The sequence below is a fragment of the Callorhinus ursinus genome, unplaced genomic scaffold (genome assembly GCF_003265705.2).
Source record: "Callorhinus ursinus isolate GAN/ISIS: 27379988/994484 unplaced genomic scaffold, GSC_fseal_2.0 scaffold13, whole genome shotgun sequence".
Classification (NCBI taxonomy): domain Eukaryota; kingdom Metazoa; phylum Chordata; class Mammalia; order Carnivora; family Otariidae; genus Callorhinus; species Callorhinus ursinus.
The window spans coordinates 47,599,134-47,611,664 of record NW_027397075.1 but is presented as its reverse complement, the minus strand read 5'-3'; the positions used below and the strand labels follow the sequence as shown (position 1 = coordinate 47,611,664).

The 12,531-nt window shown below is 37.1% G+C and overlaps 1 protein-coding gene across 5 annotated transcripts in view; it reads left to right on the top strand.

The window, feature by feature from the left end:
- The window catches only part of DTL (denticleless E3 ubiquitin protein ligase homolog), a 42,529-nt gene that overhangs the window by 17,149 nt on the left and 12,849 nt on the right, over positions 1-12,531 (top strand). For all 5 annotated transcript variants that reach the window (XR_003209598.2, XR_003209597.2, XM_025878089.2 and 2 more), the window contains exons 11-13: positions 421-533; positions 6,608-6,697; positions 9,800-9,935. Coding sequence is in view for 3 of the 5 variants with exons in the window: in XM_025878089.2 (XP_025733874.1) it covers positions 421-533; positions 6,608-6,697; positions 9,800-9,935 (339 nt within the window). In the remaining 2 variants the exon portion in view is untranslated. The remainder of the gene's footprint in view (positions 1-420; positions 534-6,607; positions 6,698-9,799; positions 9,936-12,531) is intronic.

Sequence of the window (12,531 nt, the reverse complement as noted above, 5' to 3'; positions counted from 1 at the left end):
TCAAGATTTGAAGTCTAAGAGGAAGAAGGACCAATGTATTATAATAGGGAAAGCCCTATCCTAGTGTGGGGAAAGAGGGTCTAATAAAGGCATTTTACTAAAAGAGTGGACACTGGTTGTATTCTTCTTAAGAATGTTTTCCATCACTTTCTCTTCCATAGCCAGCTCCATACCAAGTATCTGGGCTTAGATCATGAGATTGGGTCTAATATAAAACCTCTGTCTGAGTCTTCCTTTACTTTTCTGCCAATGTCCAGTTCCCTTTAATTTAGTGAATATAGCTTGACTATCTGTTTCAATATTCAATAGTTAATACACTAATAAAACTTATTAGAACATGTATACTTGTCTGCATTTATGTGAACACTAGAAATAACAAGAACCAAGTAATTTGTTGGTTTTTTTTACCCCCTCTGGCAGTGGCTATCTTCAATGGACATCAAAACTCTACCTTTTATGTTAAATCAAGTCTTAGTCCAGATGACCAGTTTTTAGTCAGTGGCTCAAGTGATGAAGCTGCCTACATCTGGAAGGTAAGTTACCAAACTTCCCTCACAAATGTGAGGCTAAAGTATTCTTACAAATATTTCTTCTCAGATGATTAAGTTTAATGTAAACACATACTATTAACTTTTTCTACATTAGATGTTCAGTAAAAGTTGCTTCTTCTTAACAGCCAAAACTTACTCTGATTGTCAGAATATATCATACTTTCATGGCTAGAGATTCTCAGAAATTGATAATCCATGTACTCCAGCAGTTTCACAGATTATCAGGAAATTAAGAATTCAGAAGAATAGAGAGAACCTTAACTACCTTGTCCTGCTTCCTGGAAAAATATGTTGGATTGCCTTTCTGCTCTGTGTTTTCAAACTCTTCATTCAAAATACAGTATTTTAATTCCCAGGATCCTATGCCCAAATCAACCATAGAGCCTTGCACAAAACGCTAAAAGATATTTGTATGGTAATTGTGTTGTTTACTCTCTATTAAGTGGCTAGTCTTAAGGTTACTAGAAGAGATGTGACTACTTTATCAGTTTTGTATATATTTAATAGCATTACTTAACTTATTTTACAGATTCTATTTCTGTTCACAAGTTTATTTTCTCTTTTTTCTTTTTAAATAACAGTGATTCCTAAAGTGACTACTGTAAGCTAAGAAATTTAAATTTGTCCATATAAGGTTCAGTGGAGAAAACTGAAATATCACACGAGTAGCCCTTGCTGACTACTCAAAAATAGCTCTTGTGGGACTAATTAATTATAGAAATGTCTGGGAGTTCAGAGACATAAGAGCATCATGGCATTGTTTTCCAAGGGCTAGAAATTAATTATCTTCTAAATTGCCATGTAATATCATAAATGTCCTTGGCATTGGTGAATTGAATGATCAGAGTTAACACATTTTGGATTTTTATTTTTTATTGTTATTTTTTTAAATTTATTTATTTAAGAGAGAGCAAGTGAGCAGGGGAAGGAGCAGAGGGAGAGGGACAAGCAGGCTCTGCACTGAGTGCAGTGCCCCACATGGGGTCCAATCCCACGACCCCAAGATCATGACTTGAGCTGAAATCGAGAGTTGGATGCCTAATCAACCAAGCCACCCAGGCGCCCCACATTTTGGATTCTAGAGTCATAATGTCTAAAACTTTATAGATTCATAGGTTCAATGTTATCAAATCCCTTCTCAAGAGGAACTTATATCATTATTAGTCCTGCCAACCTCTAGGAAGTTGTATCTTTAATGTTGGCTTAGGATGGGGTAGAACCTGTCAAGTATGAAGCATAATTCTGCTTAATTCCATCTGGTCCCAGAGGACATACTAAAAATGACTTCTCTGTATACCTAGAGGTGCAAAAATACAACACAAACTTAAGAGTGTTTAGTGATTATATCCTAGATGGTCACATGGTGGAGATGTTGTTCTATCCAAGATGCTTTTTTGTGTTGTACTTGCCTCTTTGTACAAGCACATTTCTTTCATGTATTGTATTTTAAAATGAAAATTTGCTTATAAAATATATACCTGAGACTCTCATCCATAAGAGTTTGTACCTAGTTTCTTGTCTATAAAATTTTCTGACTTGAGTTTTAAACTTTAACGATATGTGTTACTAACACTAATGCTTTCTTCTTATATTTAACATTTTGAGTTTTAAATTTGGTCTTAATGCTGCTTATTTTACTATCTTTTTGTTTTTCCTTTCTCCTTCTCTCACTGTTTTATCTTCATTTCTTTTTTTATTATGGCTCCCAACTTAGCAGGAAGATTTTATTCCTAATTCTTTTAAAAAAATTACATGAGAAACATAATAAAAGATTATGCAAAAAATACTTCTGCAGTGATCATTTTTTAAAAATCATTTAAAATCAGTTTTTAATTATGCATACATAATTATACATATGATTATATATTCTACATATATGTTTGCAAGTGGATATGGACAGTTTTATTGTTGATTATGAAAGTTCCTCTCTAGCTATCTTCTCTAGTACAAAGGCTTTTTGTTTGTTTGTTTCAGGGAATGAGGGTTGAGGTACAGTTTTCTCTCTCTAAAGACATGCAGTAAAGAAACTTGGCTGTTAGTAACCCATTTTCAGATATCCAGTCAGGGGCTATCACATACATGGGTGACCCTTTCTAAATTCCTAGGCTGGGTCACATGTCAGTGCTGAATGATGTGGTTCAGACATGATGTTCTCCTGCCTGTCCACACATAACTCAGTGTGCGGGCTCTGATATTTGAGATCCTGGCAAGCTTACTGCTCCTAAAATTGAATTTGCCTAGTGAGGTGGCTCAGTTTCTCTTCTCCATGATTAAAAAAAAGGGTGGGGGTGTAATTTAAAAACCATTCCATGCAAGCTGAGTATCATGCTGTTAGGTTATCTTGTAGCTCTGCTATGTTTCCAAAAGGTCAGAATTCTCTCAGGTGTTGCGATTTTTCCTACGTTAAAAAGCCCATGGGCACAAGAAAACAGAGTGAAAGAAAAGAGATACAGATCTTAAGACAGAAGGGAATGGCCTTTTAATCTTTACCACTGCTCAGCAAAAGGGAGGTGTATTATAGTTAGACTTTCTGATACTAAGGACCAAGACTTAAAAATAGAAAGTTAATATATTTTTTTATTTTTAATTTCTTACCCTTTGTCCCACCCCTTCCTCTCCCCTCCCTTCCCTGGTTCATTTCTGTTATAGCCACTGAATAGTATTGAAGTGGTTATAAATAAACTCATTTGGCACAGTAATTCTACCGCTGACTGGTGAAACATTGAGCCTGACACTTTAGGAAGTGTAGATGATCTCATGGCAGAAATAAAGATGAGATTTGGTTTCTGACTGGGCAGAGTAAGGAGATTTTTTGAGGAAAGGTGCCGGTCTTTTTTGCATGTTTAAGGATACAGAATGTTTTATTAGATGTGTAGCTTAGAGCCAGTTATTTCTAGTGGTAACCTTCATAGTTCTAGGAGTTTTAACTTGGGGATTCTTCATGTCTTGAATTAAAGTCTATATAACAACTAGAATATGTAAGAAAGGACAGTTTTCTGTGTTTTGACCATCTCCAGAATGCATAGGTGTAAATGTCTCTTGGACCTAATAGTTTCCTCTAATTACTTAAAAGTAGAGGGAGGTTTTTAAAAAATGAAATCCTGTAATTACGGTAATGTTTTATCATAACAAAGTGACAATAAAAACTTATTTGAATAAAAATGAAGGATTTAAAAACAAGTTGAGTTTCACTAGGGGAAATTCATCTTCTTTGAAGTAGTCAACAAGTATACTATACCATGTAGGGTAGTCCTAAACTGTGAAAGCTCCTGTAATTACCATTCATACAAACTTGCTAGACATTAGTACTCATTTCAGCCCACAACGTGCCCTTCTCTCCACCCTTTTTTTTTTATTGAGATAGAATTCACATAATATAAAATTCATCATTTTAGTCATTTTTAAATGTACACTTGATTTTGAGTAGCCATCGCCACTGTCTCATTCCCAGACATTTTCATTACTCCAAAAAGAAACAACTGTACCCTTGAAGAGTCACTGTTCATTCTCTTCTGCCCTCAGCCCTTGGCAACCACTAACCTATGTTCTGTCTGTGGATTTGCCTATTCTGGACATATCCTATAAATGGAATCATACAATATGTGATTTTTTATATCTGGTTTGTTTCACTGAGCATGATGTTTTCCAGATTTGTTTGTTGCACATATCAGTACTTCATTCGTTTTTATGACTGAATATCCATTGTATGGATAGACCACATTTTATTTATCCATTTATTAGTTGGTGGACATGTGAATTATTCCACTTTTTGGCTTTATAAATAAAGCTACTATGAACATTCATGTACAAGTTCCTGTTTGAACATATATTTTCAGTTTTTCTGTGTGTATACCTAAGAATAGAATTGCTGCGTCCTGGGGCGCCTGGGTGGCTAGTCGGGGTTGAGCGTCCATCTCCTGATTTCAGCTCAGGTCATGATCTCCAGGTCGTGGAACTGAGCCCCACATTGGGCTCCTGGCTGGGCAGGGAGTCTGCTTGAGATTCTCTCTCTCCATCTCCCCCTTCCCCCCTACCCCCGTTCACGTGCGCACATGCTGTCTCATTCTCTCTCTCAAATGGGTGAATAGAGCTTTAAAAAAAATTGCTGGGTCATATAGTAATTAATTCTGTGTTTAACTTTTTGAGGAACCTTCCCCCTACTTTAAGGCTATACGAAGTGCCTGCCTCAACAAATGCTGACTTTTATTGTCATTATTATTATGTTATTTTTGTCATGTTATATTTATAAATTATATTTATATTTAAATATAATTGACAATATTGTCAATTATTATTATTATTATGCCTTATTACCAGTTTGTAAAAAGTTTTTCCAAGGGATCTTTTGTTTTTTCTTTTAGATCCTATAGATAAGTGCAAAAAATGTGCATATATTCTGTTGGCAGATGTTTGGTTTTCTTGAGATTTATTTTAATCCTTTGTGTACATGTTTAGGTTCCCTTAGGTATTGTAATGCCCAGAAAACTGAAGAAGAGGTAGTATCTTGAAATGACAAGCTAGAGGCCACAAGCAGAGTAAACCAGTGGAGTAGGATAATGTGTTCCTACCAGGGAGGGTCAGTCAAGAGGACATTAGGATTTTCTCTCCTTTTTAATTTGCTGCTACCTGGCCTGCTTGGGCCTCGGGTGAAGAGAAATGTAATGGGCTGGGGCCATCCCAAACGCAGGAGGAAGGAAAATTTCTGTGGTTCCTGAGATAGTTAGAGACTATCTTGAAAGTCTTTCCTAAAATATGCTACCTTGTGAGAGAATGAGTTATTGTTCTCTGTGCCATTGTAGGAGGCAAAAAGTGAGATCCTTTTAGATAATACTCAGGAAAAAGCTTTTTCTGTTAAACTCTAATTAACCCAGCAAGGCAAATTAGATTCTACTCTTTCTCTTCTTTTGCTTTTTGAATCATTACATGTGCCATTTAACCCAAGAGAGGAGTAGTAATAATTGAGTTGGATGACCTTATGAATCAGTGTGTTGACTCTCTTCACTACAATTGAAGGAATCTATTAAGTTTTCTTAGTCATTCTCTGCAAATATTCTTTCCAGAGTCTCCTCCACTTTCTTCATACAGACGAGCAATGATTCATAGCCTCAGGAAAATGAAAAGAGAATAATTTTTTTTTCCAAACACATGCTAATAATAGTTATGTGAGTTTATATGCCATAATGTGCTGATTAATTCCCATGGCCTCTGAAAGGGATTGACAACTCTTGAATGAGTCAACTGTCAAATGCATATCACTAGTAGCATCCAGTGAGGGAGGAAATCTGATCCTTTGTCACGTGTATAGTACTGCACAATCTGACCCTTCTTGATTCATTAAGATGTGGCAGTACTTAACTGAAAATTCAAGATTTCTTTAAGCAAATTTACCAAAATGAAATTTTAGGGGATTTTTTTTTTCCCAAAAAAAAGTGCCATGTGGAAGTGCCATATAAAAGTATATAGTTTATATTCCTTCAAAATGAAGGGGTATAATTTTAGGGACTTTGGTAAAAATCAGTGAGTCTTTTGGATGAAAGACTGTCCTCTTGTCAGAGGAGAACTGGTAGTATGTCTGAGATGCCTTCAGCACTTATTTAATGTAGTGTTCCTGAAGATAGCTGATTAGAGAAGATCTGAAAATGTCTAGGCTATGTAAAAACAGGACTCCACTTGAAGTTCATACTACCTAGCAGCTGAACCCTATCCTTATAGAAAGTTTACCAGCTAAGAGGTGAGGAACAATGTCATTCTTGAATTTTAGTCAAAATATATATAGCTAGGTAGTCTTGAATTGAAATAAGACCTCTCCTGGTATTTAAGTTCATATTATTTACTTATTTTGGCTCTTTTCATTATGTTTTCTCAGATCAATGACAGAAATACTTTTATTGCCCATTGGGACTCTTTTCTGAGCTATAACTAGGCATACCTAGAGAGAACTTTGGTAACAACCCTGAAACTCTGTAAGACACAAATATGGAGAGGTTCAAAGGCTCTATCTGGAAGACCTAATACTGCTCTGCTGACTTGTTTTTTCTTTTTTGATGGTGTGATAGGTCTCCACACCCTGGCATCCTCCTACTGTGCTCCAGGGTCACTCTCAAGAGGTCACATCTGTGTGCTGGTGTCCGTCAGACTTCACAAAGGTTTGTAAATAAATCTCTGTCATTGGTTTAAAAAGTAGATCACAGATTTGTAGATTTTCCCAAGGTTAGTTTGAGAGTTACACACTTTTATGCTTAGAGATTGAAAGATCTAGAGGCCATCCAGGATCTATGTCAGTATGAACCATACATATTCTACTTTTCTCTACCAATAGGAATAAAAATGGATTTTTTTTTATTTAAACTCAGTTAATTAACATATATTATTGGTTTCGGAGGTAGAGATCAATGACTCATCAGTCTCATATAATACCCAGTGCTCATTACATCACCTGCCCTCCTTAATGTCCATCACCTAGTTACCCCATCTCCCATCCCTTCCCCTCCAGCAACCCTCAGTTTGTTTCCTGTGATTAAGAGTCCCTTATGGTTTGTCTCCCTCTCTGATTTCATCTTGTTTTATTTTTTCCTCTCTTCCCCTATGATCCTCTGTTTTGTTTCCTAAATTCCATGTGTAAGTAAGATCATATGATAATTGTCTTTCTCTGATTGACTTATTTCACTTAGCATAATACCCTCTAGTTCCATCCACGTCATTGCAAATGGCAAGATAAGAATGGATTTCTTGATTCCCTAGAGTAATTTCTTTCCTAAACATAGAATTAAGTTGTTTTTTTTTTAAAGATTTTATTTATTTATTTGAGAGAGAGCATGAGATGGGGGAGGGTCAGAGGGAGAAGCAGACTCCCTGCCAAGCAGGGAGCCCGATGCAGGACTCGATCCCGGGACTCCAGGATCATGACCTGAGCCGAAGGCAGTTGATTAACCAACTGAGCCACCCAGGCGCCCTAGAATTAAGTTTTTAATGTAATTAAATTTCATCTGAAAATCTAAGGTAAAAAGAAAATCTAAGGTGGGAAAACTAGTTTTTATTAACTTTCTACGTATTATCAATGTGGTATTTTAAATGTAACATCTTGACTGTCCTTCACAGTCCAATTTAGTTTTCACATGCCTAAACTGTGCTTACTGTGAAGTCGTAATGTGTTAGGTTATCTATGGCTACACTATGTAAGTGGCTCCAAAATGTTTTAGACATTTCTCACTTAAAAAAATTTTTTTTACAATAATACTTAAAGACAAACAAACAAAATACCTGAAATGTAAAAAGGCCAGAAACATAAACTTTGTGAATATGTAGGGATTTCATACAATAGTGGCCCAAGTTCCACTAATTCTCCCAGTCCCTACTGCCTCTAGTCTTTGGGTTATTTGGGGTTTACAAGAAATATCACTTCTGTGGTTATCTCCCCTTTCATTTATGACATTTTGAGGTTTTGTTCCCATCTGTTTTTTATCTTCCAGAAACTTCTTATGGTCTGGTCTACTCATGGCATCCCTGCTAGCTTTCCAGTACTGCTGTGGATTTCTTTTTATTTCTATATCTGTATAACCATTTCTGTGGTCAGCCTTATGATAGACTCTTTTTTTTTAACTCATTGCTTTAATCACCAATAATTAAATCCTAATGACATTTTTCTTCTGAGATTCCATGTAACTTCCAGTGAAATATCTGCTTTTAACATGGAGTTTTGTATCTTTGGAGAACTAAGAGAGTTTTTTAATTACTCAGTTATTTGTGTTCTCTTTTTTCAACTATCATATATTGCCCTTAACTATAAGCACAGAAAAGACTCAGAGGTAATGACAGGGCTGTTTACCTATACTAATCTAATGACCACTACTTTAAAAGTTTTTGTTTGTTTGTTTTAATAACTTTGTTCCCAGCCTAGAGTTAAGAAGGTAAAATATGGTTTTATTTTTTAATTTTTTTTTAAAGATTTTTTTATTTATTCATTCAAGACACAGATACAGAGAGAGAGAGAGAGAACATGAACAGGGGGAGAACCAGAGGGAGGGGGAGAAGCAGGCTCCCTGCTCAGCAGGGAGCCTGATGCAGGGCTCGATCCCAGGACCCTGCGATCATGACCTGAGCCAAAGGCTTAACCATCTGAGCCACCCAGGCACCCCTAAAATATGCTTTTAAAATCTAGCCTTTGAAATTGGAAAAATTTAGATTTCAGTTCTAGCTCTGCCACTTAATTGTGGTGACCTTGGGCAAATAACTTTATTCTTATTTTGTAGATGAGGTTATTTGAGTTCAAGGCTTTTTACATTGTGAGAATTAAACAACATAAAATATGTAAATTGTTAGACTCACAGTAGGTGCTCTGGAAATAATTCTTGTTAAGAGACCATAGAGTAACTGGGGATTCCAGGCATTTCTTGTAGAGCAGTTAAATATGTGTGTCTTCTTTTGGCCTCCCAGTAAGGAAAGGAAAAAGCTGCCAGTCTCTGGGGGCCAAGATTTAAGAAGAACGTGTGTTCTTTTTTTTCTCTCTCTTCATGACTGAAATAGAGAAATTATATAAACAAATGTTGGGGAACAGCTCTGGTACCAGTGGCCATTTGCCACAAGCTCTTCAAGCTGGACTTTCTCTGCCATAAAAGGCTTGGGACCAAGATCGGGAATGGTCAGATATTTTTAAAGGGGCAAAGGTTATTTTTAACTCCTTTCAGCCTAGTGAACTTGTTGTTTTCCCAGATTACTCCTTTACCTATCTGAAAAAGAATCTCAAAGGAATGGTTTCATTCTACTTGTCACAGCCTACTAGAGTCACCGACTAAGCCTGATCTTGGAAATGATCCCATTATTTCAGCAATAAGCCAGAACATGTAGAATTCAGAAGAAAGTGGTAGAAATTGAATGTTGGTGGCATACACTGGTTTATCATTTAAGAGAGGAAATAAAAAAGGTGTCATAATTATTTATTTCATAGTTATATAGAAGGTGATGAAGATGATGACTTGCCCAGGTTTTTGAACCTGAATTTATAGTAGGGCTTTAGGTCAGGTAAGACATGACTGGTAACGAAAGACATACCATCAGAATTATAAAGAATCAAGAGTTCTTTGGAAATTTGGAGTGATTCCTGAAAGCAGGGGATGAAGTATATGATCATTTTCTACATCCTGGTATATTAGATGGATTAATTCTCTAGTCATAAGTCCTTAAGATCTACTTTTTACTTTGTTGTAAATCTTTGACTGAAACTTCTTAACTCCCTTCCTGATTCTCATTAGATTGCTACCTGCTCTGATGACAATACACTGAAAATCTGGCGGTTGAATAGAGGCTTAGAGGAGAAATCAGGAGGAGATAAACTCTCCATAGTGGGTTGGGCTTCTCAGAAGAAAAAAGAAGCGAGAGCTGACCTAGGTAAGGATCCCGTGCATTTTTCTACATTGTTTATGGTTTGATTGGTTTCATTCTACAATACAGAGTGATAAGCTAAATTTGATCTTGTTTGGTATATTTTTAAAGGAAAACACCATCTTTTTGACATTCATTCTTTTCAATAAATATTTTCTGAGCACTACTAGGTTTATCATCTACACGAGGCACTGGAATACAGTGGTGGATTTACTTTCAAAGTATCAAACACCTGCGATGTGCTAGGCATTGCTCTGAATTGCTGGACTTTTAGCAGTGAACAAAAGAATCAAAAATCCCAAGGATGTAAATGAAGCTTACAGATTAGTATGAGAGGCAAAGAAACAAGTTAAAGTAAAATATGTACTATGTCAGCTAATAATAAATACTTCAGAAAAAAAGGAATACTGGAAAATTAGGTGCCCAGGGAGGCCTCAATGTTTAGATGACATTTGAGTAAGAGAAGTGAAATAGTGAGCCATGTGCACATTTTGAAGAACATTCCAGGCAGATAAAACAGCAAGCACAGAAGCCCTGAAGCAGGAGTAGGCCTGACATTTTTTGTTCCTCGAGGAGGCTAATGTGGCTATAGCCCCTGTGACTGGAGCAAGCTAAGGAGAGGGAGGGGAATAGTCATGGAAAATGAGGTTCTTATATGATTTGGGCTTTTATTCTGACAGATAAAAGCTATTGCAGGGTTTTAAATACAGGAGTATCATGAGCTGACTTTTCCTAGCTTGATCATTTTTACTCCCGTGTTGAAAACAAATTATAAAGGTACCAGTGTAAAAGCTGGAAACTAATTGTGAAGTCCTTTGAAATAATGCAGGAAGCAATGATGGTGACTTGGACAGAGGGGTAGCAAAAGATATGGTAAGAAGTCTTCAAGTTCTGGATATATTGTAAATATAGTGTGGAATCAGATATGGGATGTAAGGGAGAGTTATCAAGGATCACTTCAGAGTTTAGGACTTGAGAAGCTAGGAGAATGGAATTGCTATTAACCTAGATAGAAATCATTGCAGACGAAACAGGTTTGGGAGGGAATAGCCAAAGTTCCATTTGGATATGTTGTTTGATACAATTATTAGACATTCAAATGAAGAGGTCAGAGAGGGGGTTAGATGTTTAATTCTGCAGTTCGAGGCTAGAGCTGTAAATTTGGGATTCATCATATAGGTGAAGGAAGCTATCGTTAAGAAAAGAGGATAGGTCTAGGCTCTGACCCTTGGAACACCCCAGTGTTTAGAGATTGGAGGGGTGAAGGAACAGACACAACCAGAGATAGAGAAAAATCAGGAGAGTATTGTATCCTGGAAGCCAAGTAAATAAATGGAGAGGGGGATGAATTTGGTCAATGTTTTTAGCATTCCATGTAAAAATTGGCCTTTGGATTTGGCAATATGGGGATTATTTGGTGACTTTAATGAGAGCAGTTGGCAGAGTGTCAGTGTCTGATGGGTGTTAAGGAGGATCAGAGAAGAGAACTCGGAGCCTATAAGTATAGAGGGTTCCTTCAAGGAGTTTTTGCTAGAAAGAAAAGGAGAGAAATGAAGTGGTAGCTGAAGGAAGAAGCAGTGTCAAAATTTGTTTTTGTTTTGTATTAATAGGAATATAGCATTTTGTATGTGACTGGAAGGATCCTATGGAGAGGGGGAAACTTGATGCAGGGAAATTTGCTGGAGCAATGTTCTCAAGTGTGAGGGGGTGATATCAAATTTACAAGTAAAAGGGTAGGCCTTTGCCAGGGGTGTGGAAAGTTCATCCGTAGTAATTAGAGAAAACATAGAATATATAAGCACAGTGAAGGTAGGTGGATAGATGGGATGGTCAGAACCTGTGGAAGTTGATAGCTTCTCTTTTCTTAGCTGAGATAGGAATCGAGATCATCAAGTGAAAATAAGGATAAGGGAGGAGGTGGGTAAGATCCGAGGAGAGATAAGAAAGTGTGACATGAATCATGCAGAGAAAAGAAGAGTAAATGGACTGGGGAAATATGGTTGTTGGGCTGTGGGTCAACTTGAGGCTAGTAGCCATGAATTAAAAGTGAGCAGTCAGCATGGTTGTGTGTCTGCTGCCTAGGTACAGTTACACTGTAGGTGGGGAGTTGCATTTAACCAGGGATGTGGTTTAAATCCACAAGTGTGAAGTGAGGCGGGGGGGGCCAAGGAAGTTGAGGGTAGATATGAGAGGATGACTATAATGACTGACTACGGGATTGAAACTGGGTGAAGAGAGAAGTGAGGATATAGTGGCACTCGGGGGATAGTATCGAAGTGGGAAGATGATGAATTGAGATCCCCTGAGGATGAAGGGTTTTTGGAATTGGAATTTGGAATTGCTCACAAAAGTGAGCTGGAAAACAGGTGGTGAGTGAAATTGGGAAAATGGAGGATTTGCAGGTTGGTAGTAATAAGGTCAAGGAATAAGGGGCTTGAGTGAGTGAAAGGACAAGGCTATTAGAAGGAGGCCAAGAGACAGAGCAAGCAAGGTATTGGAAAGATCATGAATGTGGATTTTGTAATAACCGTGAATTGACAGAGACAGTGTTGAAGAGTGGGACAATGCACCAAGAGCAAAAGTCTTCCAAGCACTGAGCCAG